The 26,596-nt window shown below is 49.1% G+C and overlaps 1 protein-coding gene across 2 annotated transcripts in view; it reads left to right on the forward strand.

Moving 5' to 3' along the window:
• Positions 1–26,596, forward strand: part of HID1 (HID1 domain containing) — a 61,260-nt gene that overhangs the window by 28,018 nt on the left and 6,646 nt on the right. The window contains exons 1-15 of one of the 2 annotated variants that reach the window (XM_074607125.1): positions 1,064–1,283; positions 9,503–9,652; positions 12,039–12,209; positions 14,975–15,088; positions 17,944–18,050; positions 19,179–19,295; positions 20,045–20,267; positions 20,665–20,721; positions 20,818–20,958; positions 21,374–21,464; positions 22,148–22,299; positions 23,599–23,677; positions 24,312–24,476; positions 25,655–25,882; positions 26,373–26,506. In XM_074607125.1, the coding sequence (XP_074463226.1) occupies positions 1,218–1,283; positions 9,503–9,652; positions 12,039–12,209; positions 14,975–15,088; positions 17,944–18,050; positions 19,179–19,295; positions 20,045–20,267; positions 20,665–20,721; positions 20,818–20,958; positions 21,374–21,464; positions 22,148–22,299; positions 23,599–23,677; positions 24,312–24,476; positions 25,655–25,882; positions 26,373–26,506 (1,995 nt within the window). In that variant the 5' untranslated portion in view covers positions 1,064–1,217. Of the gene's footprint in view, positions 1–1,063; positions 1,284–9,502; positions 9,653–12,038; positions 12,210–14,974; positions 15,089–17,943; positions 18,051–19,178; positions 19,296–20,044; positions 20,268–20,664; positions 20,722–20,817; positions 20,959–21,373; positions 21,465–22,147; positions 22,300–23,598; positions 23,678–24,311; positions 24,477–25,654; positions 25,883–26,372; positions 26,507–26,596 lie in introns of those variants that run through there. The other variant, XM_074607126.1, reaches the window with a different exon arrangement.

Here is a 26,596-nt window from a genome sequence, read left to right on the forward strand (position 1 = left end):
ACATCGGTGATTTCTGTACAGGTTATATGCCAACAAATGAGAATTCCCACAGCCTGCCCCAGCTGGGGAGTCAGCACATTGCTTTCTTTTGCAAAAGGATTAGAATTACCTCATTTCCTCTGAAGAAAGGAGGTTTGCAGAGCTGAGCATGTGAAATGTAACTCGGCGCCACCAAAAAGACCTGCCTGCAGTTCATAGAGCTGCTCAGTGCAGAAAACGGTGACGACAGCTTCAAAGGCACCGCTGAGCCGCCTCTAACAGCTGCTTTGAGGTGTTCAGTGAGGGCCAAATCCTGAATTCCCCGTCCCCAGGGTAATAAAACATCCGCTCCTTGCAGGTGGGTAGAATTTAATCAGGGTTAATGGGTCACCACATGCAAGGAGCTCGTCACAAGGTGCTTGTGCAGGGTATTTGTTACAAGCCTGCTCCTTCCTGGCCCCGTGTCAACCCAGGACCAGGGAGAAGCCATTTCCTCTGCATCCCACTGTGCCTCCCGACCATCCCGGCTCGGGGACAGGCTGATGGGCTCTCAGCTGTGGCTAGCTGGAGATGTTGTGGGGCTTGTGGCTGAGCAAAGGGGCTTCGGGGGATAAAGGGTTTGGGCAGAGGGAAGAAAGAATAGGGCAGGATGGGGGGAGAAAGGGGCAAGATGGGGTCGGGGGAAGCAGAACGCAAAGGCTGGGGAAGAAGAGGAGGATGGGGGCTGTCAGGGAAGGCGAGGGGCAGGGGAGACATGGCAGAGGGAGCCTGGGCCAGAGGGGAGAGCGAGGAAGGGCTGGAGGAGGATGAGAGGAGGAAAGCTGTGCTCTGCCACGGGCAATCATGGAGAGGGGAGAAGAGGGACGGTGCGGGGGGAGCACGGCCATGGGGGGCTAAAAGGGGACGGAAGGAAAGGGCTGCCAGCAGGAGGATGAGGGAAGGGGTGAAGCGGGGCAGGGATGGCAGACGGAGATGGGAATGCTTGGCGAAGGGGGAGGAAGGCGCGATGGAGGGCCGGCGGAGGAGGAGCCGTGGGCGGAGGGAGGGATGCGGGAGGAGGGGAGGGAGGGCCGGGACCGGCGAGGCCGGGTTTGACAGGAGGGAGGCAGGGAGAGCCGCCGGCGCGGGGAACGGGGATGGCGGCAGCGGCGGCCCGCGGAGGGGAGGCGGGATCGGCGGCGTGAGGGGACAGCCCTGCCCGCGGCGGCTGGCAGGCCGCAGCCCCGCCGGGCCGCGCCATGGGCAGCGCCGACTCCAAGCTCAACTTCAGGAAGGCGGTGATCCAGCTCACCACCAAGACACAGGTGAGGGGCCGCCATGTCGGGCGGTGGGTGAGGTAAGCGGGGGGGGGGGGGCCGCTATGGCGGGCGGTGGGTGAGGTGAGGGGGGGCCGCCATGTCGGGAGCCGCCCGCCTGCCCTGAGGCGCGGCCTCCCCCGGCTGTGAGGGGCCGGGGATGGTCGGGGGCAGCTGGGGCGGGCGGACAGGCCCCTCTCCCCCGGCCCTGCCCGGGTGCCATGAACACGGGGACAGGGCTGCACGCTGCGGGGGACCCGCCGGGCTCGGGGCGGAGGTGACAGCACCTCTGGGGGCTTCAGCCATGTCTGGCTCTGCTCCAGGCTCTCCCGGTGAGGCCTTGCCCTAAGGTTGGGGAGCTGATGGGGGTCTCTGGGCAGGCTGCTGCCATCCGCCGTATCGCTGGTCTATGGAGGGGCACGAGTAACGCCCGTAAGGCCGTGATCTGCCTCGGGGGACTGGTGGGTTCCTGGGGGCAGCCGTCAGGTCTGGCAGGGCCGTGTCTGTATCACGGCTCTTGCCTCCCCTGACATCTTGCGCTTTGCTAAACAGCGTTCTGTGGTAGCAGACCGAGGCGCTGCTGTCGTGAGGGATGTGCACAGTTTCTGATGTATTCAGCTGCAGGTTTACATCATCACAAGGTTTGGCATTGCCCCCTTTTCTGTGTCTTCCCCCCCCACCCCCCTAAATAATTAGTGGAGATTGAAAGGGCTGTTGGCCATCCATGCTGTTGGGGCGTCCTTTTTGCAACAGATGCAGATTCCATTTGTGACCTGTGAAATACTGCTTTATTTCTGCAGGCTGAAGAGGAGGAGGAGTTAAGTGAAAGAAAGTCAGGACTGTGTATGGGGAAGGTGGTTGCCTAGAGGTCTAACACATGTTGCTCATGTCATGGGAGCTAGTTTAGTTTTTGTCTTAAGTTGGGAGCCCAGCAGCACACTGACAGAAAACCAGTAGACTGTCCTTCTGTCTAAGGAGCGGAGGGATTTTGCTCTATGGAGAGATTGCATCTCAGGTTCTTCTGAGATACAGTGAAGAAATGCTGTTCTGAGCCGCCTTTGGTCGTGAGGGAATAACAGCTGCTAAGAAAACTTGGGGATGATGGTAGAAAAATATTTAATGATGGGGAATGAACTCAGAAGAAATGGGTATAGATGCAAAAGGGGTAAAGGGTAATAGGAGAAAATCTGTGAAAACTCAAGAGATGAAGACTAGGGATGGGAAATGAATCCTAGAAAGTAAGGCTAGAAGAGCCTTTGAGACATTGTGTTTATACTTTGCAAAGCAGTATCACTTCTGTCTGCATTGCTCTGGAATGGCTTTTGTGAACATGCTCTTAAAAACCTTTAATTGTGGATATTCTACAGCATCCCTAGGTAAAAACAGAAGTGGAGGAATTAATGTCTGAAGGGATTATTCCAAAGTCTTTTCTGGAAGCCCATTAGTTCAGAGTATCTTCAGCTTTGGACTGTCCTTCCTCTGCTGGGAAGCATGCATATAAAGTGAGATGGGTGAAAAAATAAAATCAGGCCTAGTTTCTCAGTGCCTGTGTTAGCTCTAGGGATCTTCTCAGTCTGCTGCTCACAAAGAAAATCCTGTATGAGGCAATCCTTCACATCGCTAGCCAAGAAGAGAGCTCTCCCATCCCCCATTTTATTGATGAGTGTAATGAAAGAAGGTTCACTGGGGCCCCGAATAAAGGAAGGAGAAAAAGCTTCATTCTTGGCTGGATTCGTTTCACGTCTTTGTGGTCTAGGTGAGGCTAACTGCCATGTGGAAGAAGGGCGGGGTGTTGGCGCTCCCATATTTACATACTGTAGAAGGGCAGTGGTGTTTGCTTGTGCAGGATGCGTGACTGGACTCTCCTGGGGCCTTCTGAGCTCGTACCAGCAGTAACCTTTGTGTAACCTCCTAGTTCATGAGACCCTGGATTCAAAACCACGCTGCACTAACGGACAGAGTCAAATTCCCACTTCAAAGCTATTAGCTCAAAATACGCTTTGCTTTCTCAGCAGCATGTCTCCTTTTTTGCAGCCTTATCCTCTGACATCAGGTAGCTGGACAAATAGATTTTTGTCAAATCGTTGGTAACATGAAACTGTGACCTTAGTAATGCACTATGCGGTGTTTCCTAGGGCTCCAATGGAAGGAAGTGGTTGAGCAGAAAGCACTGTTCACTCACTGGTGAAGGTTCAGAGTTGGTACTGAAGTTAATTTTTTCTTAAAAATAAGTTCTTATAATCTCCAGGCTTTCCTGCATGTGCAGGGCTTTCCTGCACATCCCTGATGTGCAAATCTCCAGGCTTTTGTTAATTAAAAAACATGAGTGTTCCTGTGTGAACATTTTTAAAAAAAATGAAAATCTGTTAAGGAACATAGCACTTGAATGCTTGTAGCAGATGTGGAGCCCAGAACTTGAAAGTCAAACCAAGTCCAGACACAAATGAAATTGACTTAATTGAATTTTTTAGTTGCCAAAGAGAAATGCTCAATGTGTAAGAGTATTAAAAAAGAAAAATCACTTCAGAATGATTTCAGTGATTAAAAAAGGGCAGTCATACCAGAAGGAAGGAATTAGCTTGTGTTACAGATGTATGTTTATAATCACACATGGAGAAACGGGCTTTAGGATTTTTATATGATACTTATATACTACATTACACTGCACACCTTTAAATTGATAGGGCCCACCCTTTTAATAATAAATCAGGTGTGCTTTATCATAAAGAATGCGTGAGCCCTCCCAAATTGCCCATAAAAATTCTGTCTACTTAACAGGTGAAGGGGAACATAGATTGTGAGCATGACAACTAGCCAGTGGCAGAGCAGGGAACTGAAGCTGGGAGTCTTAACTGCTGGGGAAACACATTTTCTTTTCTCAGCCAGTTGGCTATTAAGTGGTTTCTGCAAGCAACCGACTAGAAGATAAGAATTTTGATCTTGTGTATCAGCTTGTTTGATTTTGATGCTAGCTATGCCTCTGCTTTTAAAGAGACAGGAAGGATTAAACATGAGAGGCAAACTCCTGTCCTTTCTTTATCCCTGATGCGCAAATGCAGTAGTAGAACAGGCTGTTAATTTGAGCCTGATAAAAGTTCATCTTGTGCTTAGAGAGAGGTCCGTTTCTGGTGGCCTATTTCTGATAGCATTCAAGCTTGATTCAAGTATACAAGTCTCTCAGGTTGATCAAAAGCAAAGTTGTTGTCTTAAAAACAAAGCTGTAACTAACACTTCACCCAGCTGACTTTTGTCCTAGGCTTTCCCTTCCACAAATCCCATTTTCTGGTTTCCTTTGCAACACTGTGGGAGCAGAGAACTGGCGACAGACTCATGTGGAGTCTCTCCTTGATTCTGCACTGCTGACTGCAAAGATCCTATAGAAAACATTATTGTTGCTCAGAAATTTGTGTGGAGCTGCTGTCCTTAGCAGCAGGGATGAAATCGTGCTAGTTATTAACGTTTTGAATAAATCTGTCCTCAGACTTTCCTTTTGCACAGTGGCTCACAAACAGGTGCCACGAGGGTGCGTGAATTGCCTCAAACTAATCCACTGACCCTGCAGGGTTGCCTGATGTCCTAGAGCTCAATCAAGTGCTGCATGAATGGCTCTGTGGTCATTACATGCCACAGTTCTGCCTCATTTGGGGTGGAAAGGAGCACCCTGCTCTTACATACTATCCAAGCTTGTGTAGTACTGGCTGGAAAGCCTGGTGAGGGATGAGGGACCTGCTCTGCTGTCGAGTGCCAGAAAAAAGGAGAGTCCCTGCCCCAAACGTCTCGCTACCTAGATTGATGGGGTGCTCAGTTGATGTGTTGGCAAGAAGCAAAAGGAGAATACGGTGAGCGAGACTAGTGGCTGCTTGCCCTCTTGATTCTCCGCTGGCGATTTGCAGCAACCTCAGAATTGGTTTAAGGACAGTCCTCTGGAAGGGATGTGTTGAAGGAATTGTTGGGAATGGGCATTCAATGTAAAGGTGGAAGTCCAGAGAACTCTTGATTGGGAGGAGGGTGCAAGCACTCACCCTGGCTGAGTTTGTGAGGCACCGTAGCTGAAAGAGAAAGCGAAGGTGGTACTATTTAAAGGCTGAGGACAGTACTGAGTGGGGGGAGGCTGTGCCTTGGGACCTTTTCCTGTTTTTAGGACATGGTCAGCTCCACTCTGTTTTCCTGTTTCCTGTGACGTATCATGTTTCCCTGGGGATGGCCTGTTCAGGGCTGTGATTCTCCTTTCAGTAACCGGCAAGATGCTTGCAAACCAAGTGTCTTTCTTTTCTGACTCCTACAGTGTGTGTGTGTGGCGTGCTTTAAAGAACCTGAAATCCAACATTTATAACTATTGGGAAATAAAGACTGGAGGTGTCCAGTAGGACCGGTTCTGCCTTTGTGTGTCCAGCATGCAGGTAGGAGGTCTTTACACCTTGCCCAGGTGAACTGCAGGCAGAAGTCTCCCTCTTTGCCCACACTGAGATGTCACGTCACCTCAGCTCTGCCAACCACTCTGCACTACTGTCATCTCCTCCGTTTGGTGTGGAGAGCTTGGTTCAGGCAGCAGCATCTCTCTCTGCCAGTTACCTCTGTAACTTCAACAGCCTCTGCGGTGGGGTGCATGGGAGGGTCAGGAACTTCCTTTGCTCTCCAGATGTGCTGGTTTTGTTTCCAGAGGAGAGTTGAGCTACCGATCCCTTGATTCTTGCAGCAATGATGAAGTTCTTATTCTTATTGCACCACTGATACAAAGCTGGTTGTCTGCACTGTGTTGGAGGAACGTCAAACTCCTTCTTGTCTGTGTGCTGCAGCTCCCTTCCCAAGAGAGGACACATCTGTGCTGATCTAGAGGATCCAAAGTGGCCTCAGCTCACAGCATTGCTGGTGAGGATTCAGCTCCTCATGAGCTCTTCTGCTTAAAGCACTGTCCAGGCTAGCTGCGGTGTTGTCGGATGTGTTACTGCAGCATGTGCAGTACCAACACTTGTAACTAAATCTTGAAATTTCCAAGTGAAGATCTCCATGGCTGATGAACAAGACTGTTCTAGGTCTCTGTATTTCCCTTCTCTGTGAGCTGGATACAGGTTGTTGGATGAGCTCAGCATGAGGAAATGGATATTTAGATCCCCAGAGATGCTGTGTGCAGAATACAATCAGCTTAAAAACATCCAGTAATGTTCTATCACGGAGGTGAATATTATGTGAATTGAGTAGCTTCATGATGCCAGACTGTTAATTAAAATAGGGGGGCTGCAGGGATGTGAGTGACTCAGTACTGAATCCATGTCCCAGGATTGTACACAGGATACCATCTGTTGGGTGAGGAGCTGTCTTGCTGCAGCTATTCAGAATGAAAGAAATGGTATTTTAGCGTAATCTGCTTGCCAAGATGGCAGCCGTGACATTAATGTGGCTGCAGCATCCAATGTTGCAACTTGGGTAATTGCTTCTGTGCTTCTCTACCTCCATGTAATTTTAGTCAAGAGACCATGTTCTTCAATCCCTGTTAGCTGTTGTGTTACCATCTGTAAAACAGCGGCTGTGTTCAACCTCTGAGGAGGCCTCAGGCTACTGGGACGTAAAAGGATCTGTGTCTACTGGGGGAAAATGTTTTTCTTCTTGCCCTCTAGATGAGAGTGAAGTCCATTATTTATGCATGATCTCCAATTAGCAGCAATTGTGCTCACTGTTGTTGGTGGGAGTGGCTGTGGCAGGCAGCCAGTAGGTACATGTGGCAATTATACATGCGGTTGTGGTACATGGTTAAAAGGGGGTGTAGGAAGTGTAGGCTGTTTCATACATTACATGGATTGGATTTCCAAATACTTGTCTCTCTTTGAGGAGTGTTATTAGAGATGCGATTTGCAAAATGGCTTTGCTTCCATTTAAGCATTTCATGCCCAGGTTACAAAGAGCACAGCTCTGTTGCACACTCAGGAAGCTGAAAGCCAGGCTGTAAACACTTGGCTGTTCCTACAGATCCCTGCTGAGGGGCTGTGATCTTGAACTGTTTGGAAAAAGTTGCTCTTCCCTTGGAAAGGGGTTTGGTGGGAACTTGCTTTGGTGGCCAGGTGATAAAATGAAGAGCGTTTCAGCAGTAGAGCAGAGTTTAAGAAGGTGCGTAAATACGTGTGGGTTTTTTTTTTTTTTTTCTGGTTTTATTTTTAAAGGCTGGGAAGTCGCTTGGGCTGATTGATTGCATGGCTGGAGGGACCAGGACAAGCAATAAGCAGCCTCTATGGCAGCGGAGCGTTAAGGCAGAGAGCTGCAGGGCAGCAACCTGCTATACCAGTTTGGCGGCCAGCTGCCTGCCTGCCCCTCTCACTTTCTGGCCTTTGGGTGGTAGTGACATATCACCTGCTCAAAGACTGTGGCTGTTAATTCAGGAGGTGATAGCAATGGGGGAAATGCAGCACTTCTTAGTGTCAGAGCTGTGAATGAGCTGTTCTCCCTGGAGTCGCGCCTTGGCTGCATTTAGTAACAGCATAGCGCTGGGCAAGTTTTCTGCCTACTACAGCAGAGCTGGGAGTGGGCAGGAATTGTTTAAGTTAAACACACATTCATATTTTTGCCCCTTTTCCATCTGACATGGTAGACCCGCCCACGCTGCTGATTATTGCAGTTAGGGAGAGCTGCTGTTTGCTTTAGAGCTGCTGCATGTTGTGGGCAGGAGGCTCCCCCTCACCCCAAGCTGAGGGCTGGGGGTGCCCAGGCTGACGGCTCTTCTGACCTGCCAAGCGTGTCACCGCACCTCAGCACGGCTGGAGGAACTCCTGGAAAAGCTGCCATTTTCCTCTTCTGACTGAAATTGTGAATCCATCTCTTTCATGCTGCTTGGCATAAATACACGTGTATTTATGCCAGCCCTGTAGCAGCATCCTTGGGCTGGATGAGCGCTCGCAGCCTTGTTTGGGCAATGCCTATCTCTTGGCAAGTATCAGCATTTAGATGGGAAGAGCCGTGCTTAGTTTTAGGCTGGCTGAAAAGTTAAGTCTTTCCTGATCGTTCAGAGCTCCCAGGCTTTGGATGCCTGAGATATTGTCTAATGGAGATGCCTTCTTGTTCAGCAAACAGTGCTGGCATTTTCATCTTCTGGGGAGGGGCAGGTCGTCGCCAGGCTTCCACAGGGTTGGAGACACCCCTGGCCCCGTGTGTCTGAGCCTCTGCTTCACCTTGAATGTCCAGCACTGTTCTCTGGCTCTGCAAAGCCATAAAGGGCAAAACAACGTCCAGTCTGCTTTGTTCAACCATGTATAACCTGACACCCAGATTGTCGTCATTGTTGTTTTGATTTCTAAGTTGATGTCGCTCTGTCAGGAAGAAGCTGGAGGAAATAACATCGGGACACTGCAGCCAACTGTACAGAGCTGTCTTTCCAGCTGCAGTCTGGCAAACAGTTCGTCCTCGTGGCAAGCATCCCTAGCACTGGGGTTTCAGGGTGCGCTTGAGGAGAATCCTTCTTCTCTCACTGTGAAAAGGGGACAACAGTGTTGGTGAAAGAGGGGGTTGTCTGCACCTGCAGAGCCAGAAAAGGTAATTGGGAGAGGTATTCCCAGGCACGAGGAGTGGGCTTCTCAGACCACAGGTCTGAAATGGATTGCTTTTTTTGGTATCTGAGTCTCCTCCTTCCATCTTCCTCTTTGAATTGCACGCTTAGTGCTTTTTAAGAACAAAGCCTTGGCTGCAATCAGCTGCACTGAGTCCAGTTCCCCATAAATATTTGATTCAGAAAGATCAATTTTGTTGCATCTGTAAGTGCTTTGGGGTGGGTCTGTCAGTTCCATGGGTCTGTTCATGCCCTAATGTGAGATGTCCCTGATTGCTTCCTTGAGGCTTTGGTTACAATAGAAGCAATTCCAGTGCACGCTCAGGGCATCTGAAGGTGACAGAGTGCATGACAGCAGCCTGGCCCATGCTCACCAGTAAAGATCTTGTAATACATCCCTAGGTTGTAGACAAGCAGGAGGCCTCATGTATGTTGTGACTCCGTGAAATACTTGGAGAGTCCGATAGAGTTGGTCACATAAATGTCTTGTTGCTCATCCCCTTGCTGAGGGAATTCTCTGTGAGATCAAATCAGTCAAATCCCTGGTAATAAAGAGGTTGAGGTACAAAACCAGTGCCATATGTTTTATTGAACAACTTCTGTGCCCGGTCCCGTCACCAAGTCAGACATAATCACTGACGTTTGGACCTCATGGAATGATAGTTCTGTATCTGTAACCACGTTTGTCTCTTCACAGCCTGTGGAGGCAACGGATGATGCCTTTTGGGACCAGTTCTGGGCAGACACAGCCACTTCAGTGCAGGATGTCTTTGCCCTTGTACCAGCTGCAGAGATACGAGCAGTGAGAGAAGAATCGCCTTCAAACTTGGCGACTTTGTGTTATAAGGTAAGGTTGGTGCTGTTGTCTTCCTTGGTGCTGTGCTAGTAGGGGGCTGTCCCTGGATCAATAGTCCTGTGGCTCCCAAGGGGCGACAGGTACCATATTATTTCCTTGTACCCCATGATGTGCTTGCTTGTCCCTTTCTCCTCCTGATGGTAACTCTGAGCCCATCCTCTCTTGGTTTAGGACTGACCACAGCTGGCATTTACTCACTTAGGAGCGTTTTTTCTCCTGTCCCCTTCCTGTGTTTCACCTTGCCCTCTTGCGTCTTCCCTGCTGTGAAAACTGTTTCCTGCTTAGGTGACTTTGTACCAAGGCTGCGTATTTGTGGTGAGGCTGAAACATCTGATTCCCTCTCTGCATCTAATTGCTCCTCACCATGCATCAGTCTGGCTTTAAGCTCACAGATCCCACTGTGGAGTTTTTCACTATAAAAGTGCCTGGATTAAGTTCAAGGGAGATCTTAAGACTTTTCTTCTTTCTGCTGTGACATCAGAACGACCCTGATGCTGCTTCTGGTGTTGCCATGCCCTTAAGTGCAGCACAGGGGACACTGACTCACGTTTCCTACCCTGCCAAATTTGGCAAAATGTCAAGCTGGTGAACAACAGTTGACGCTGCTCAGGGAACAGCCTGAGACTTACTCTGCCTGGGAGAGTGCAGGTGTTAATTCTGCTCCTGATTTGAGCCATACAAAGAGTAGCCTTGAATTTGTTGTACTGGAAACATTTGGAATGGCATTTTTCCAGTTTTAAATGACTGTTGCAATCCTGTTTTTCTTTCCTGCTCTACAAAATGTGAGTGAGACCTATTGAATCATATTGAAGGTACCTCTGACTGGGAATCGTGTCTCAGACGGATGCCTGTAGTGGATATTTGAGAAAGAATACAAAAATGAGGAAAAATTGAATGGTTCTTCCCTAGTGCTGTCTCCTGGCTTCTGGCAATCAGCAGCTTGGGAATCGAGAAGGGCTGAGGAGACCCGTACTGACCACATAACCTCTGTCTATGTCCTCTTTCCCCCAAAACCAAGACTTAAAGTATGATCTCTTCTCTCTACTGGAAGCAGATGTGTTGGGAGACCTGGTCATTGCAGGACTGTTTGTCCAGGAGTCCTAGATCTTGGGATATCAGGGTCAGAGGAGCCTGCAGACTCCTGCAGTGTTTTTCCTAGGCTGAGGGCCCTGACCTGTGCCAGGTGCAGTGTGCCACTGGACTTAGCAGTGCTGCATGTTTGTGGAGAGCAGAACAGCATAGCTGAAATGTCATTTGCAGTCATGGCAGGAGACTCAGACTGTACAGTGTCATAAATGTGCCTGAAAAAATAGTTAAGCTCAGCCATAGAGTAGTGTGTGGATGGAGACTACACAAACGGCATTTAAATATCCATTAAGTCAATGACGCAGGCTAGCAGAGTCAGTGACCCAGACAGTTTGCTATGAAAATAAGCAGGGACACATGACCTCATGAATTAAAAAGCAGCAAGGTGATCCCTTGGTAGATGTTTTGTCTTTCATTCCCCCTCTGTTTCCCCTTGGGATCAGGGAGTAAGAACAAGTGGGTGCAGCTGCTGGGGGAAGGAGCTGCCCTTTTCTGTCTGTGGGTAAAACCTCCTGCCGCTGCCTCCTGGGGCTATGGTTGCTGCCTGGCAAGATCCACATCCTAGTCTGAAAAACCCAGTGTGACTGTTTTGGTAGTGATCGGGTGGACTGCAGAGACTCAGCCTAGAAGCTCTTTACAGAACAGCAGTCCTACTCACAGGGTGGGTGGGGGAAACCTGGGCTACCACCCTCCTCTGCAGCAGGACCTTGACAGACTCTGCTGGAGGCTGTATCCGTACACTTAATAGTCATAGGCAGCAGCTTAGCTTCCACCTCCTGAGTCAGGAGAGGTCCCTGCTGTAATCACAACAGCACACATAGATCTGTCAGACTTTGTGTGTTTCTGTGCAGTCTTCCCCTGCCAGCGCCTCACACCATGCAGCACAGTGCTGCTGTCTTGATTCTGCCTGCATCTCGTGTACCTGATGCGGCTGATTAATCTGATTTGCTCTTTGCAGTGTGTGGTGTCATGGAGCAGAGCTGGAAGGAGCCTTCTGGTGCTGTGGCCGTCTGTCTCACATGGCACAACACGTGTGCTGTGTGGATTAACCCTGGCGTGTGAGGTCTCTTGCAGTGGGACAGTAGGAATTCAAGAAGGTCTAAGATTGTTAACTATATTTCTGCAGTGGTTCAAACAGCAACAGTGCGTGTACCATCAAACTCGGAGAATATGGTCTCCAAGAACTGCTTATAAGTCTTATGTGAGGGTGTCACCAGCAGGATGGACCTGCCCAACTCTTGCTAACTTGTGTCCAGGCTAACGCTACCTGCCTTGCTTTTGTCTTCTTCAGGCTGTGGAGAAGCTGGTGCAGGGAGCAGAGAGCGGCTGCCACACGGAGAAGGAAAGGCAAATCGTCTTGAACTGCTGCCGGCTCCTCACCCGTATCCTGCCTTACATCTTTGAGGACCCAGACTGGAGAGGTTTCTTCTGGTCAACTGTCCCTGGGGCTGGCCGAGGAGGGGTCTGTCTCTTGGCACTTATTCTTCTTTCTGGAGGGTGAAGGGGAGGCTGCAGCAAGGAGACCCTATACGCTTTTTGGGGCAACTTTATTCCAGTTATTTCTATTTGGACAGAAATTAGGTGGCACCTTCTAAGTTCTTTTCCTTCCTTTAATTCTTGCTGCTTTTCCTCTCACCCTCAGCTGCTTTGTTTAGCAAAGGTTGCTGCATCATCTGAATGCTTCACTTAGGTGTGTAGCTGTAGGAGAGAGCTGGTATGTGAGGGAAGGCTTCTCCAGTATAACCGAAGGTGTGAATCGAAATGAACGTGAGAGCAGTACTAAAGGCTGTGTGACTGTCTTAGGCTGAAATGACCTTATTCCACTGACCAAAATGGATTTAAGTTTCAAGTCAAACTGAAAAAGGGTGTCATTTCCACTGATTTTACGATGCCACATTTAAAGCAAATAGTGCCAGAGAAACTCTTTGCGTCATGACTCAATACATTGCTTATGAACTGAGTGATACAGTTTTAACTGGGGCCTAGCCTCATACGTGAAGCCCACAATTGAACAAGAGTGCTTACAGAATTAGGTACTGTTTCTGGTGCTGTCAGTGATGTGTATAAACTCGGGGGAGTCTTTGAACATCCCTACATTTCCCTGTCTGGAGAGCGGGCACAATAGTGCTCTTCTGTGTCTCTCAGGGTGAAAGTGCTTTAGGATTTCCTGCAAATAGGAGAAATAGTGTTGAAAACACAGTTGAGTTAGCCAGGAATTTGCCCGCTTGCTCCCTCAGCAGCTGCTTACTCTGTGCATAGAGAGCGCTCTCCTATGAGTTTATGAATCTGCAGGTCAATATGGCTGTGCTGAAGAGTGTGGTTTCCCATGAACGTTAAGTGTACTGCAGTGTTTTTGGGGAAGGTGATAAATGATTGGCAGTAGTTGGTATAGTACAAACCTTGCACCTTACTCTGTCTCTGCCTGTCACCTCTAATCTGTTTTGCCTGAGGCCACTTCAAGGGGAAATTCTGGGTGGTGGAAAGGGAAGTCTTTGCCAGCCCTGCTCTGTTATGTGACCTGTGCGATTGGGAGGGTGGTGGTTGTCCATCCTTTCATCCCCGCAGGGGCCAGGGAGTACTGGAGAGGCTTAACAATGGAGGAGCTTGTTTTGGGAACGAACATATGGGGTGCCTGCTGCTCTGACCCAGACAGGCTGCTGATATTACTGTTTTTCCACCTTGTTCAGCACCTGGAAGAGTGTCTCTCAGGCTTAGAGTGGTGGGGTCAACCGCAAGGCAATCCAGCCCAGTGGATGTGTCCTGGGTTTGGGAGCCCTCCTGCTGCGTTGTGCCCCTTGAATGTCGGTGGAACTGTTCTGGTTCAGCATGCTCCACTATTTAACCATGTGCAGAAGCAGCTGTGCGGCCGGCTGAGCTGTCTGGCAGGGGATAACAAATAAAGCCCTGAGACGTTAGGGAGGCTGGGGTTGTGACTAATCTAGAGGCAACAGCTTTGCTGTCTGAGGACTGATTTCTCTCTGGGGAGTGAAGGGGAAGAAGATGGCATGCCTGCACCATTAGTAAATATCTCTGCGATTATCCTTCGCCTGCTTCATGATGCAGTGATGGAGGGCAGAGCTCCTGGAGCATGGGTGCCTCCCTTCTGTAAGGGAGTCTGTGTTGTGTATGGATCTTCTGTTTTGTTCGGTGTCACCCGTTTTGGATGTGGTAGTACCCAGAGCCTGCAGGGACTTTTTTTCTGGCAGCTGAGGTGATGTTAGCAAAGATCATTCTTGGAAAAGAAATCCCCTTGCACACTAACACTTGTCACTTCATCTCTGACTGTGAGCCCAAGTAAAAGCATATTTGCTGTGCTAGCTCCATCCATCCTTTCTGGGCCTCTCCTTACATCCGGGATCTGTTTGACACTAATCTTCCTGCTGTTGCTGAGGCAGACGTCAGAACCATACAGGCTATTATCTCCGTTAGCTGCCTGCTGTGATTTAAGAGCCATGTGTCGTGCACAGGCTGACAGAGGCCTGGCTGAGACAGATAAGCTCCTGCCATTCCTGCTCCCTGCCTTTCCCTCCAGCACCAATGTGTTGTGGGGAAGGCCTCCCATCCAGGATGCTCTTTGACAGGCAGGATCTGGCAAGGTTTCCCGTGGCAACGGCTGCAGAGGAGTAGCCATGCATGATTGGAGTGATTGCTTTGAACGCTGGAGATGGCAAAATCCCCTCTGCTGTCATGCTTGCCCTGCCATGGCAGGCTGAGGTGGTCCCTTGCGTGTTGCATGCAGCCTCTTCCAGTTCTATCACCAGTTCTGGGAAGACCATGCAGGACTTTGAGAGTTTTTATACCTTATTGCTACTGGCTGGCTTCTTCCTGTTGCTGTCTCTGTGCACCATCCAAATCGCCCTCCTTCATGGCTGTAAAACCCTCTTCTCTGTAAATGGTTCCCTTTCCTCTTGTCTTCAGTAAGTCAAGCATTTCCATGTGGCAAGGTCCAGTGCTACTCTTCTGTTTCCCCAACATCTCTAGGCCTTTGTCTGCTAAGTTTGATGTCATTAAAGAGCTTGTTCCTGTTTGGTCATCACCTTCCAGGGGGGGAATTTCTTTCCTCTACTGGATGGGTTTTGTGTGTTTCTCCCTCTTGTTCCTTTGTAACTTCTTGCTTCCCTGCGTGTTCTAGAGGAGTGTATCTTCTCTTGCTGTGTTATACTAGTGTTACTGTGTGCTCTTTGCTAACCCTAGGCTAACAATATTCTTCGATGTTTCTCACTTTAGGGAGATGAAGATGATGAAAATGCCCGGCCACTGGCTGAGTCATTGCTCCTTGCTGTCGCAGATCTGCTCTTCTGTCCCGATTTCACTGTGCAGAGCCACCGGAGGAGCACGGTGGTAAGTTGAATCATGAGATTATCTGCATAGAGGTAGATTAGCTGCATGGTGGGGTGTACCCTGGAAAACCCCATCAGCTTCCTGCAAACCTGCAGGCAGGAAAATATGGAGTCCCTGAGCTTGAACTCACAGTGGCTAACATTGATCAACATTTTGGGTTCACTGTGTGGTGTTTGTACCGTCTAAAACAGATGTTCTGAGACAGCTGGGTGAGTCTCAGTTGGAGTGGCTGGCACTTACCCCCGCACTATGTACAACTCACCCCTCAGGAAAATGTCGTTATGCTGGCAAACATCCGGTCTTCTGTTGTTGCCAGTGGAGGAGAGACCTTTAGCACCTTCTCCGTTTCACTGGCAATTTGGTGCAGTCTGGGTCAGGAAGCAGCAGTTTGCCTGATCACAGGTGCTGTGATTGGAATGAGTAGATAGTCTCTGTTGTGTCTTTCCACCTCCTCTCCCTCTTTCTATCATTACAGCAAAGACAAATGTGTTCTGACCCTTATGGTGACTGTCTTTACTTCAGAGGAGTTCCCTAGGCAGGGCTCTCCTACCAGGTGTGCTAAGGACAGATTCTGGTGCATCTCCCTCCCTCCCTCTCTCTTACTCTCTCCCCACCAATGACTGTGGTGTTTTTTGTAGGTCCAGTCTATAAACAAAAGTGGGCAGCTCTCCTTTTTGGTATAGCTACGAAGTAGACTAAAAAGAAACATGCCGAACCATAGTGTATTTCATGACTGCAAAATTCCCTGACAAACCTGAGTGCTAAAGTGCTTGCTTGAAGCTTCTAGGTAGTAGAAACAGAGTTAAAAATCTGTCACCTGCAGATGAGGGGGTAAGGCTGGATCAAAGCTACATGAATATGTGTTAAGTGGGAGTGTGGCTGAAAGAGATGGACTTGTCTTGTGCTATCACTTGGGATGGATTGCACAAGTGGGAGTGACATTTTTTCCTGGGAGAGCCTTCCCCACCACACCTGTGGCAGCAGTCAGCCTGGCTTTCCAGGACTCTGGGCAAGCTGAATTAGATGATGGGATCATGAGTGCTTCATGTTCCTTGCTGTTAGCTGTCTGTCTGCTGCCTGCAGCCTCTGCAGTCTTTGCCTAGCTGTCTTCCCTCTCTGAATCTGGTCTGATCTGCACTCTTGGGTCTTGCAGGTTAAGAGCAGAGATGGGTACAACCACCTCATGCTCATGGCAGAACAACATATGGCCCCGGAGATACAGATGGTGGTGGATAGTTGCTGAAGCAGAATTGAGTAAAGAGGAAGAGCAGGAGCTGGGAAGGAATGGGCAAAGGACACCCGGGAGCGACCCATACTCTTTTGCTGTTTGACCTCCTACTGAAGTCATCCCTGGAATTATGGCGAGAAACTGGGGATCCCTCTGTCATGCACATATCACTTATTTGCAAATGCTGAGCTCTTTGAAGACATCAGCACCTGCTTTTTTAGGCCTGGGCAACTGCTATAATGTTGCATTACTAGCCATAATGATGGCTAATAACATGCTGTCTCCTCCTAGTGTTCCTGCTTAGTCACACACAGTAGAAGCAGGTCTGTGGATGTAATTGCATTTCTTTGCATGAAGCCTGTGCCTGGTAGCAGATGTTTAAGATTTGATTGTGGAGGGAGGTCTTGGGCACTCCAGTCTCAGCAAGTGTTGTTCTGAGGAGCTTGGTGAGAAACCTGGCAGCAGGTGAGCTCTGGCCTATCTGTAGGAAGTGAGTAGCAAGGCAGGAAAAGCCCAGACTGTGAAGGAAGCTGCAGTTGCTTCCGTGTCAGCAGTAGTTGCTGTCAGCATGATGGTTTTGTGGGAGTCGTGGTTGGGGTGATAAGTGCATCTTGGTTGCCCTCAAACCGTGCTGTCCTGAGATCAGCGCCTTTGTGGGAGGGAGGGAGGTAATGCAATTGGAATCCAGAACAATTAGAAACAGTCCTCTGATCTGCTTTCCCCAAGCACTGAGAGGGGGGAAAAAAAAGGCAGGTGGTAGAATTTGCTTAATTAAACCCCAGAAAAGAGACAGCCAAAGTGTGCCAAGTGCACTTGATGCAAACATATTCCTCTGGGCCCTTGCTCCTGGTCATACATGAAGGGTCGGCAGGTGATTTTCAATGGCTGCTTGTCTCAGCAAAGCTGCTTCAACCCTGACCTGAACAACCACGACAAAGACAGGCAAATTGCTGCGTTTCATCTCCTAAGGTTTCAAAGCAAGAGTTTGGGAGTCATGCCAGCAGCTGTCAAGGGACTGGGAGGGTTCTCACTAGGAGAAATAACATATTTGCTTCTTGCTTTACCCTCTGAAAAGCAAGGCACAGCCATATCTGCTTTTATTATAAATGAGGGTTAATTTGCCACTTCTCCTGCCTTTCAAGTGTAGCCATTGCATGTCACCATTACGTGGGTAAAATAAACATGACGTGTTCTGTGATAGGGTTAAGGTGTTGAACGGGACTGAACCCCTGTGTGGTGCTCTTGATCTGCAAAGGAAAAGCCCTGAGCTGGGCTGTGTTTCGTGAGATGTGGAGGAAAGGAGGAGATGGTGATGCATTCAGTAATGAGAACGTTCTCTCTGTATTTTGGCATTGGGTGACCCTTCCCAGTGCAGGTGGCTAGCGTCGCTCCTTAGCATGCTAGAGGAAGGCCCTCTGAGCACGGTGCTCAGTACCTGTTGAAGATGAGAAGCCCTCTGTCAGGAGTGCTCCCTGAGTGGGGATGATATGTACAGTCTGAGTGTTTGGATGCTTTGCTGGTTTCTTCGCTATTGCTAGAAAGAGCGGCTGAACTGCCTTGGATGCCACTAGCGCTGTCAACTCTTGCTCTTGCTTTCTGTGGTCCAACCTCTTATTTGTCCCCACAGGACACAGCAGAAGATATCCACTCCATTGACAGCTGTGAGTACATCTGGGAGGCAGGAGTGGGCTTTGCTCATTCTCCACAGCCTAACTACATCCATGACTTGAATAGGTAAGAGGGTCTGCAAAAGCAGAATGGAAAGAAACTGGGCTCAGGAGAAGGGGATCTGTGGGAGATGGGCTCTCTTTGCCTTCTTGGGTATCTGTGATTCCCAAGGCGCTTTCTGCTTGCTCCTTTCTGAGCTAACGGGACTGGCAACACAGGGGAAAAAAACCCAAAACAAACAGCTGACCTTTTGAATAGCTTTTTGTAGTATGGTATGGGAGTTGGAGTGTCTGCCACAGGAACTGGCAAAACATTGCTGCTTTGAAAATGCCTAGGAGCTCTGCACTGTACTTCTTTTGCATAAGGCAGCAATTCTGCTGAACTTCGTGCCAGTGACAGCAATATTGCTTATGCAGTGTGCCCAGGTGGCCAAGAAGGCCAACAGGATTCTGGCTTGTATCAGGAATAGTGTGGCCAGCAGGAGCAGGGAAGTGATTGTGCCTCTGTACTCGGCACTGGTGAGGCCTCACCTGGAGTGCTGTGTTCAGTTCTGGGCCACTCTGTACAAGAGGGACATTGAAGCGCTGGAGTGTGTCCAGAGGAGAGCTACCAGGCTGGTGAGGGGTCTGGAGACCAGGTCCTATGAGGAGAGGCTGAGGGAGCTGGGCATGTTTAGCTTGGAGAAGAGGAGACTGAGGGGAGACCTCATTGCCCTCTACGACTGCCTGAAAGGAGGGTGTGGAGAGGTGGGTGTTGGCCTCTTCTCCCAAGTAAATAATGACAGGGCCAAAGGTAATGGTCTGAAGTTGCGGCAGGGGAGGTTTAGGTTAGATATTAGGAGGAATTACTTTACTGAAAGAGTGGCCAGGCACTGGAACAGCCTGCCCAGGGAGGTGGTTGAGTCACCATCCCTAGAGGTGTTTAAGAAACGTCTAGATTTGGCACTTCAGGGCATGCTCTAGTGGCAGAGGTTGTAGGTTGTTTGGTTGGACTCGATGATCTTAAGGGTCCTTTCCAACCATGAAGATTCTGTGATTCTGTGAAATGAAATGGGCTTAGCTCTCTGTGGGGAGGACTTTCTAGATGGGACTTGAGCCTTCCTTATGTGTTGTTGTAGCAAGTGATTGTGCCTTTTGCACCCAGTCCCTACTCCTGAATGGCTTCAGGCCTTGGCTTCTTCTTCCCTTCTTTCAGGACAGAGCTGCTTAAGCTGCTGCTGACCTGTTTCTCTGAGGCCATGTATCTGCCTCCCTCCTCAGACAGCAGCAACACCAACCCCTGGGTGCAGTTCTTCTGCTCTACGGAGAACAGGTGAGGGTGAAAGGTCGTGGACGGGGTGCCAGGGGGAGAAATACTTTCAGATCTCTTCTATGGAGTATGTTGGTAATGGGGGACCATAGGACTTGCTACCTCCCACATCTACCAGCCATTGTCCTTTTTCTTTGTCCCTGTCTTACGTACGCCCCATTAGCATCTGTGCTTGGTGAGAATTGTTCCTCAGCAGCAAAAGGAGAGACTGAGTGTGGTGCCCACTGGAGTTTGATGCAGGACTGAAACCTGTCCTGTGGGAAGTGGCAGATCCTGTTCTCTGCTGTAGACCCTGTTCCCTGGTGGGGATTGTGGCGTGGCGCTGCAGTGGGTGGTTTGTGGTGTTGGTGACGGGTGAGTGCTGCCCTCTAGTGACATTGTCTTCCGTGGGACTTTCAGCTCCCTCATCTGGGGGAGCACAGTCCTGGCTGAAGGCAGACAGTTTTGTCTTTCCAGAGTCTAGAGAGCTTTGGGGTCCTGTCCCCTTTTTCACACTGCTGCGCAGGATTCCTCTGTGAGGCCACACGGCCTTTTTCACCTCCCCTTCCCTCTCAGCTGTAGTCTAGGAGACCAGCTGGGAGCTGGAGTGTCAGCTCTTGTCTCTGGGCTGCTGAGTCATGGGCTGCTGTCATAGGTTAGAGAAGATGCTAGTGTTTTGTCACGACCACAGACTTTTGGGGAAAGAGATGACTGCCCCTCTGCAAGGCAGCACCTTCTGCTTCTGCCTTCTGAGAACATTTTCTCCTCCCCAGACATGCGCTCCCACTCTTCACCTCACTCCTGAATGTCGTTTGTGCCTACGACCCAGTGGGTTATGGCATTCCTTACAATCACCTGCTTTTCTCCGACTACCGCGAGCCCCTGGTGGAGGAGGCAGCCCAGGTGCTGATTGTCACTTTGGACTATGACAGCTCCACCAGTTCAAGTCCCACCGTGGACGGCACGACCACTGGCACAGCCATGGATGATGTGGATGTGAGTGACACTGGTATCTGTATTTGCTACTCTCCTGAACTCCCTGTGGTCCTCTTACACCAGCTTGCATTGAATGTTGACCTGTAGGGCCCATCACTGCTCCTCTCCTTGCAGTCTGCTATCTCTGGCCCAGTCCGGCTTCTTTCTTGTAGGTCATTAAACAGCTGTAGATGACCAAACCACTAGGTTTTGGTCACTGACTTCAGTCAGGCGCGTGTAAGTGAAAAGCCGAAAAGCCCCTTTACTCTTCACTGAGGTGCTCTGTCTCCTAAAACTGGATCCTACAGAGAGTAAATCTGAAATGAGAGGCATTAGTCCCCAGAGCCAGCGGTTACGCTTGACTTCCTGAGTAAACCTTGTTGCTAGTAAGCATGTCACTCCTTGTCTTTGAACGCAGCCTCCCGGACCAGACAATCTGTTCGTGAATTACCTCTCAAGAATACACCGAGAGGAGGTAACGTGCTCCTATCCTGAATTATTTCCGGTCTGATTTCATGTTGATTGCATTAGCCCTGGGCCCACTGCAGTCTCTTTCCTGGTCTGTCGGCAGGATTTCCAGTTCATCCTGAAAGGAGTGGCCCGCTTGTTATCAAACCCGCTGGTCCAGACCTACCTGCCAAACTCTGCCAAGAAGATTCAATTCCATCAGGAACTCCTTGTCCTCTTCTGGAAACTGTGTGACTTCAACAAGGTGTGGATCTGCTTCTTGTTGAGCTTTGCCACACCTTGCCTGTTGCCCAGAGCCTGGTGTGGCTCTGGCTGGGCTGAGGCCTGTTGAAGGGCTGTGGGCCGGTAGTTAGCAGTGACTTTGTGGTGCTCTGGTCAGCAGCACTACTCTCTGCTGGGTGGGCTGGGGGGGTCTGACTCCAAGGAGAGCTTGTGAGAGAGGCTGCGGCTCCTGAAGGTCAGTGCTTGAGGTAAATGCAGGAGCAGATGTTATAATAACTCTACAAATAACACTGGAGTTGAAGCGCTGGTGCATACGTCAGCCGTTCTGACGTTCTTGAGAGACTTAATTAGCTTGAGGCTACCTGGCCTGAGTCCTGCAGATGGTGCAGAAAACCAAATATGTTTGTGATTGTCTGAAATCCTCCCCTTTCTTCTAGAAATTCCTCTTCTTTGTGCTGAAGAGCAGCGATGTTCTGGACATCCTTGTCCCAATCTTGTATTTTCTCAATGATGCCAGAGCAGACCAGTGTAAGTTGGTTATTTTTAATATTTGGGATGATTTGTGCTTGACAGTTGAGCTAGAATGTTTTTTAAGATGCTTCCTGCCTACCACTGACGTGCGACAGGATCACGAGTGTGTGTTCCTAGCCTTCTGCAGGCATGGAGTAGAACGGTTCATTTAGCTGTGTGTTAATGTTTGTCACAAACTAGAAGCAGGACATGGTCTATACTACAACACAGGGAAGGGAGATCCTTAGCATGTGTTAACTCATTTTGAGTCCTTATGTCAAAAACTGTCCCTGATCCCATGAAGAGGGAGAAATGAACAATCTGCCTTTGCCTTGGGTGTAAATCAGGCATGACTCCATCACTGGGTAGTGGAAAGTAGTAGTCAGATATTTACTACTATGGCGATGGGTTTACATCGAGAACGTAATGAAGAAAAGCACGATATGTCCAAGACTTCACATTGTACTGTCCCCATAGACATGCTTGGGAAGGACACTGGCACTGGCAATGGAGGGAGCTCTATGTGGGATATCCCTTATCAGAATGGTCTGGTTTGTGCAGTTTTTCTTTCAGTCCCATAGTGTTTCTCCTCTCTCCTCACTGCCCTTCTGTCTTTAGGAGTCCACTGGCCTCACTGTGATGTGTGGTGGTTTTTTGTTTTGTTTTGTGTGGTTTTTTTTTTTTTTTTTTTTTTCCTGCAGCACGAGTGGGCTTGATGCACATTGGGGTTTTTATCCTCCTGCTTCTCAGTGGGGAGCGTAACTTTGGGGTTCGACTGAACAAGCCGTATTCCGTACGAGTGCCTATGGACATCCCTGTCTTCACAGGGACACATGCAGATCTGCTCATCATAGTGAGTATAGCTCCAGCAATTCTTTTCTGTACCTCTTAACTCCTGTTTCATACCTCCACAAATAATTGCCCTCCTTCCTCCTTCAATATACTCATCCTTCCTAGATTGCCAGCCCACTGAGTAGCTAGAAAGTGTGTGGGATACATCCAAGCACTGGTGGGATCTCTGCACACTCTTGACCTGAGGTGTCCGGCGGTGTGTGTATGCATGAGCCGCAATTCTGTCTGCGTGAGATGATCCAAAAGAACAGGATCCTGGATGGTGCTGGACTGGTGTCTAAAGGACTCTGGGACTGGCATGAGTGGGATTGGTGTGTGGTCTCTAGCAGACTTGATTGCAGGTGGAGAAGGCAGGAAATCTGACTGCATTGCTGGCTCTGTCCCAGGTAACCGGAGTTGTGTGGAACACGTCTGTCAGAATGGGAACACCAGTGGTATGAAGCTCAACCCTACAGCTTTGGGTTGCTGCAAGATTTCATTCATCTTTCGGTCTGTAGTGCTGCGGGCCGCAACAGTGCCCACAGACAGCTGTGTGTTTTGCAGTACCAGACTCAGGTGGCACCCTGCTGTCATGTTAGTGCTTGTTTGCCAGAGAAGAATCTCTCAGCAGCTTCTGATAAACCTCCAAAAGGAGATTCCTATTAGAAGGAGTAGGAAGAAATGTGCCCACCAGAACTGTTCTTGACGCTAGTATTTTGCTATTACCTTCCATTAATCTTATATCATCTGTGCATTTTCATTATACTGTAGGTCTTCTCTACAGGCGTGCCAGCTAGAGGTGGGAAGGCCAAGATTGGGAGTGACTGAACTGGTTGTGAGGCAGTTGAATCTTTCCATATCTAAGGGTATAGTTAAGAAAAATAGGACAAACATTTGAGTTAGAAGTTTGCACTGAAATCAAATGTGAAATGATTAGTTCTGTGGCATTTCAAGCAGCTATCATTAGGGCTTAGAGTCAAAATCCATTGGAGGTGAAGGTGTTTCTTACTTCCTGGTGGTTTATTTTTGTTTCAGGCTGCCTGTGCATTTTGGAACAGCTCACAGTCAGTTTCTGTTTGCAGTGTTGTAGAGCCCTAATCACATCCCTAAAGGATTCCTTGTAAATGAAAGCTTGTACTCCTGGAGCGCAGGTCTGCAGTGAGAGCAGCCTTCCCCACCTGTGTAATTGTGGAGTGTGCAGGGCCCTGCCTAGGAAGGAATGGTGTCAGGAAGCGATTAGTGTGGGGGTGGCACTGGTTTTGGTTGAGAGGGTGCTTTCAGTGAGGTACTGCCTTGCTCAAGAATTCCTTCTTTACCATAGGTCTTTCACAAGATCATAACCAGCGGGCATCAGCGGCTGCAGCCTCTCTTTGACTGCCTGCTCACCATCGTCGTGAACGGTAAGCGCTGTGTGCGGTGGGAAACCACAACCCGTAGAGGAGACAGCTCTGGCTGCTCTCGCTCCCCTCTCCCTGAGCTCCTACCTGTGCCCCTTAACATCGACCAGTGTCAGCGGCTGCTGCTGGAAACTGATCCCTTCCAATCCATGCTGGAGGCGGTCAGACCTGCCTGCAGGGTTACTGCCTGGGCTCAGGTGGGACAGCAGAGTCCCTGGAGCCTCTCTGGGGTGGCAGAAGGGCGTTTGCCAGAAGGCCTGGTGAGGGTGGTGGCAGTGCTGTCGCTCTCCAGCAGGGAGTGCCACCTTTCTGTGATGGCAGTGGCTTCCCTTGGGCTTAGTGAGTGTCCAGGTGGCTCCAGTTGTATAAGCTTTTCAGGAGGCACACCAGAGATGATGTTACTAGTGTAAAACTACACAAGACCCTCTAAAAGCAGAAGTGCCCGCTTTTACTAGGCAATATCTCTGTTTAACTTCTTATTTTTGAAAGTGTTTCTGTGGAACCCTGTTGGGCTCAGCTATTCCATGAGGCTTTCCCAGATGTGCAGGGTAGTAAGAGCAATATTTTTAGTGGTGTATTTATGTGAATAAATACACCTTGGTTCTTTCTCCAGCTTTCATTTGTTTGCCTTCCACAGTGTCTCCATACCTGAAGTCTCTCTCCATGGTGGCTGCTAACAAGTTACTGCATCTCCTGGAGGCTTTTTCCACCACTTGGTTCCTGTTCTCCGCTGTCCAGAACCACCATCTTGTTTTCTTCTTGCTGGAAGTTTTCAACAACATCATTCAGTACCAGTTTGATGGTAAGAGACTGACTGCTGTATTTAGTGGGTTTGCACTAGTTTGGTCCAAGAGAACATGAGATGGAAGTTCAGAGAAAGGCCAAACAGATGACAGAAGGGGAGAAGTGTAGAAACTACTACATGGAGACTTGCCTAGGGTTGAGAAGTTGGGTTAGTAGGTAATCAGTGTTGGGTCCTGACCCAGACAGGCTGGGTTAGAGCAAAATAAGATGGCAGCTAATTATCAGCATAACATAAGCCTCCTGCAGACCAGAAGATGAAGTAGGCAGGGGGAAAGGAGAAGGGAAAGTGAGCATGTAACACTGAAGTTGTGACTGGCTGGATGCTGCTGTGAAACTGCCCACGTCGCTCAACAATGTAGGTGAGGGCACAGAAGAACTTCCATCTCGTTAAACAGTTAAAAATGCCTCTCAGTTCTACTCTGTCAAGCCTCTGGAGCTGAAGACCAAACAGCCCCAAGTTCTAGCACTTGCTGCCTGTCTAAGAAATGCCTTATCCTTTCCCTCTTAAAAGCGTGAGTCTTTTATCTCAAGGGGATAATAGACTGAGGTCCCTTAACCTGCTAGGGGCTCCTATTTCTCCCTGCTCAAAATTTAATGTTTTGCTTTAAAACTGCAAATCAAGACTGGCCATTCTGCTTCCCTAATGGAAATCTTGCAAGTGGTGATTGCCAGGTCCTAAAACAGCCTTTGTGGCTGTGATTTTGTGTTTTATTTTAGGGGATGGTTTCATTCTGTTCTCTGCCACCTTGCAGACAGTAAGAATTCTGGCCTTTTGGCTTTCCTATTTCAAGCCTGTTTCTCCTCAAATGGAATGCCCCGATTTGTTTTGTGAGCTCTTTTGAAGGTGGTGGAATCTTGGATAACAATCTTTTCCTCCAAAATAGGTGCTAATATGTGGTTTAAACTCTCCTTTTCCTCAGTTGTTTGAATGTCAGTTTTGAAGCTATTTCTTGTTAGCCTTCCAGACTAGGAAGGATTTCACTGAATTTCCTGTGGATAAGAGAATATTGAGCTCTGCTCTTTCTTCCTTGTACCATTGCCTTTGTGGGTGGAAGCATGGCTCTCTGAGCTTGCGGCGTCTCCACAATCGTGCTTCATGTACCCAGTGAGCTGTGCTGTATTGGTAGAGCTCTTTAAGTCTTCCTTTTCTGCTCATTTTGTTGCTGTGATTCCCAGGGAACTCAAATTTGGTCTATGCTGTTATCCGCAAGCGGAATGTATTTCACCAGCTGGCCAACTTACCCACGGACTCACAGTCCATCCAGAAAGGTCTGCAGCGCAAGAAGAAAACTCCCGAGCCTATTTCTCGCACCAACTCCCAGGATGGGGTCTCCATGGAAGGATCACGTCCTGCTGCCCCTGCTGAACCAGGGACGCTGAAGACAAGTTTGGTGGCTACTCCAGGTCAGCTTTAGTTTTAACAGGAGAGAGGTTTGTTTTCTCTGCGAGATATGGTGTGGGCTCACCCTTTCACTGGGTGTGGGAGAGATTAAGAGTTTACATCTGTGAATAACTTACTGCCTCTCTGTCTCAGTTTCAGATCAGTTTGCCCAAGCTGATGACAAACAAGTTAAAGTAAACTGCCTTTAGTTTCTATCCTCTCAGACTTAGTGTCCACGTGGCCATTTGTCCTAATCTTGACCTCTTGGCTCAGTTTAATTATACCCATGTGAACTTGTGTTCCTCTTACATGAGGGAGCGTTTTCCTAGAGACAGACTCACTCCTCTGGGGTGATGAGATCAAGGCTAGATCTTGCTTCTTCTGGGGAAAGGAGAACATTTCATATGCTGGCAGATGCGTAGGGTCTGTGCATGGTAGGGCAGAGAAGAACCCCCTGCTTTTAAGCGTATTTAATTCACTTGTGTTTCTGAGCATTTTCTCTTTTAAACACAGGAATTGACAAGCTCACAGAGAAGTCACAGGTATCAGAGGATGGGACCATGCGTTCGCTGGAGCCAGAGTCTTCACAGCCTCCCCCAGAGGGTAACCTGCCCTCAGCTGTGAGTGATGGGGAGCCCTGGAGCGGGGTAAGGCCAGACATTCTGGTGCGTAGGGAAGGTGTAGGGCTTGGAGTGGTATGAAATAAAACTGGGGACTTTAGGAGAGGTCTGGTTGGC

The sequence above is a fragment of the Larus michahellis genome, chromosome 14 (genome assembly GCF_964199755.1).
Source record: "Larus michahellis chromosome 14, bLarMic1.1, whole genome shotgun sequence".
Lineage (NCBI taxonomy): Eukaryota > Metazoa > Chordata > Aves > Charadriiformes > Laridae > Larus > Larus michahellis.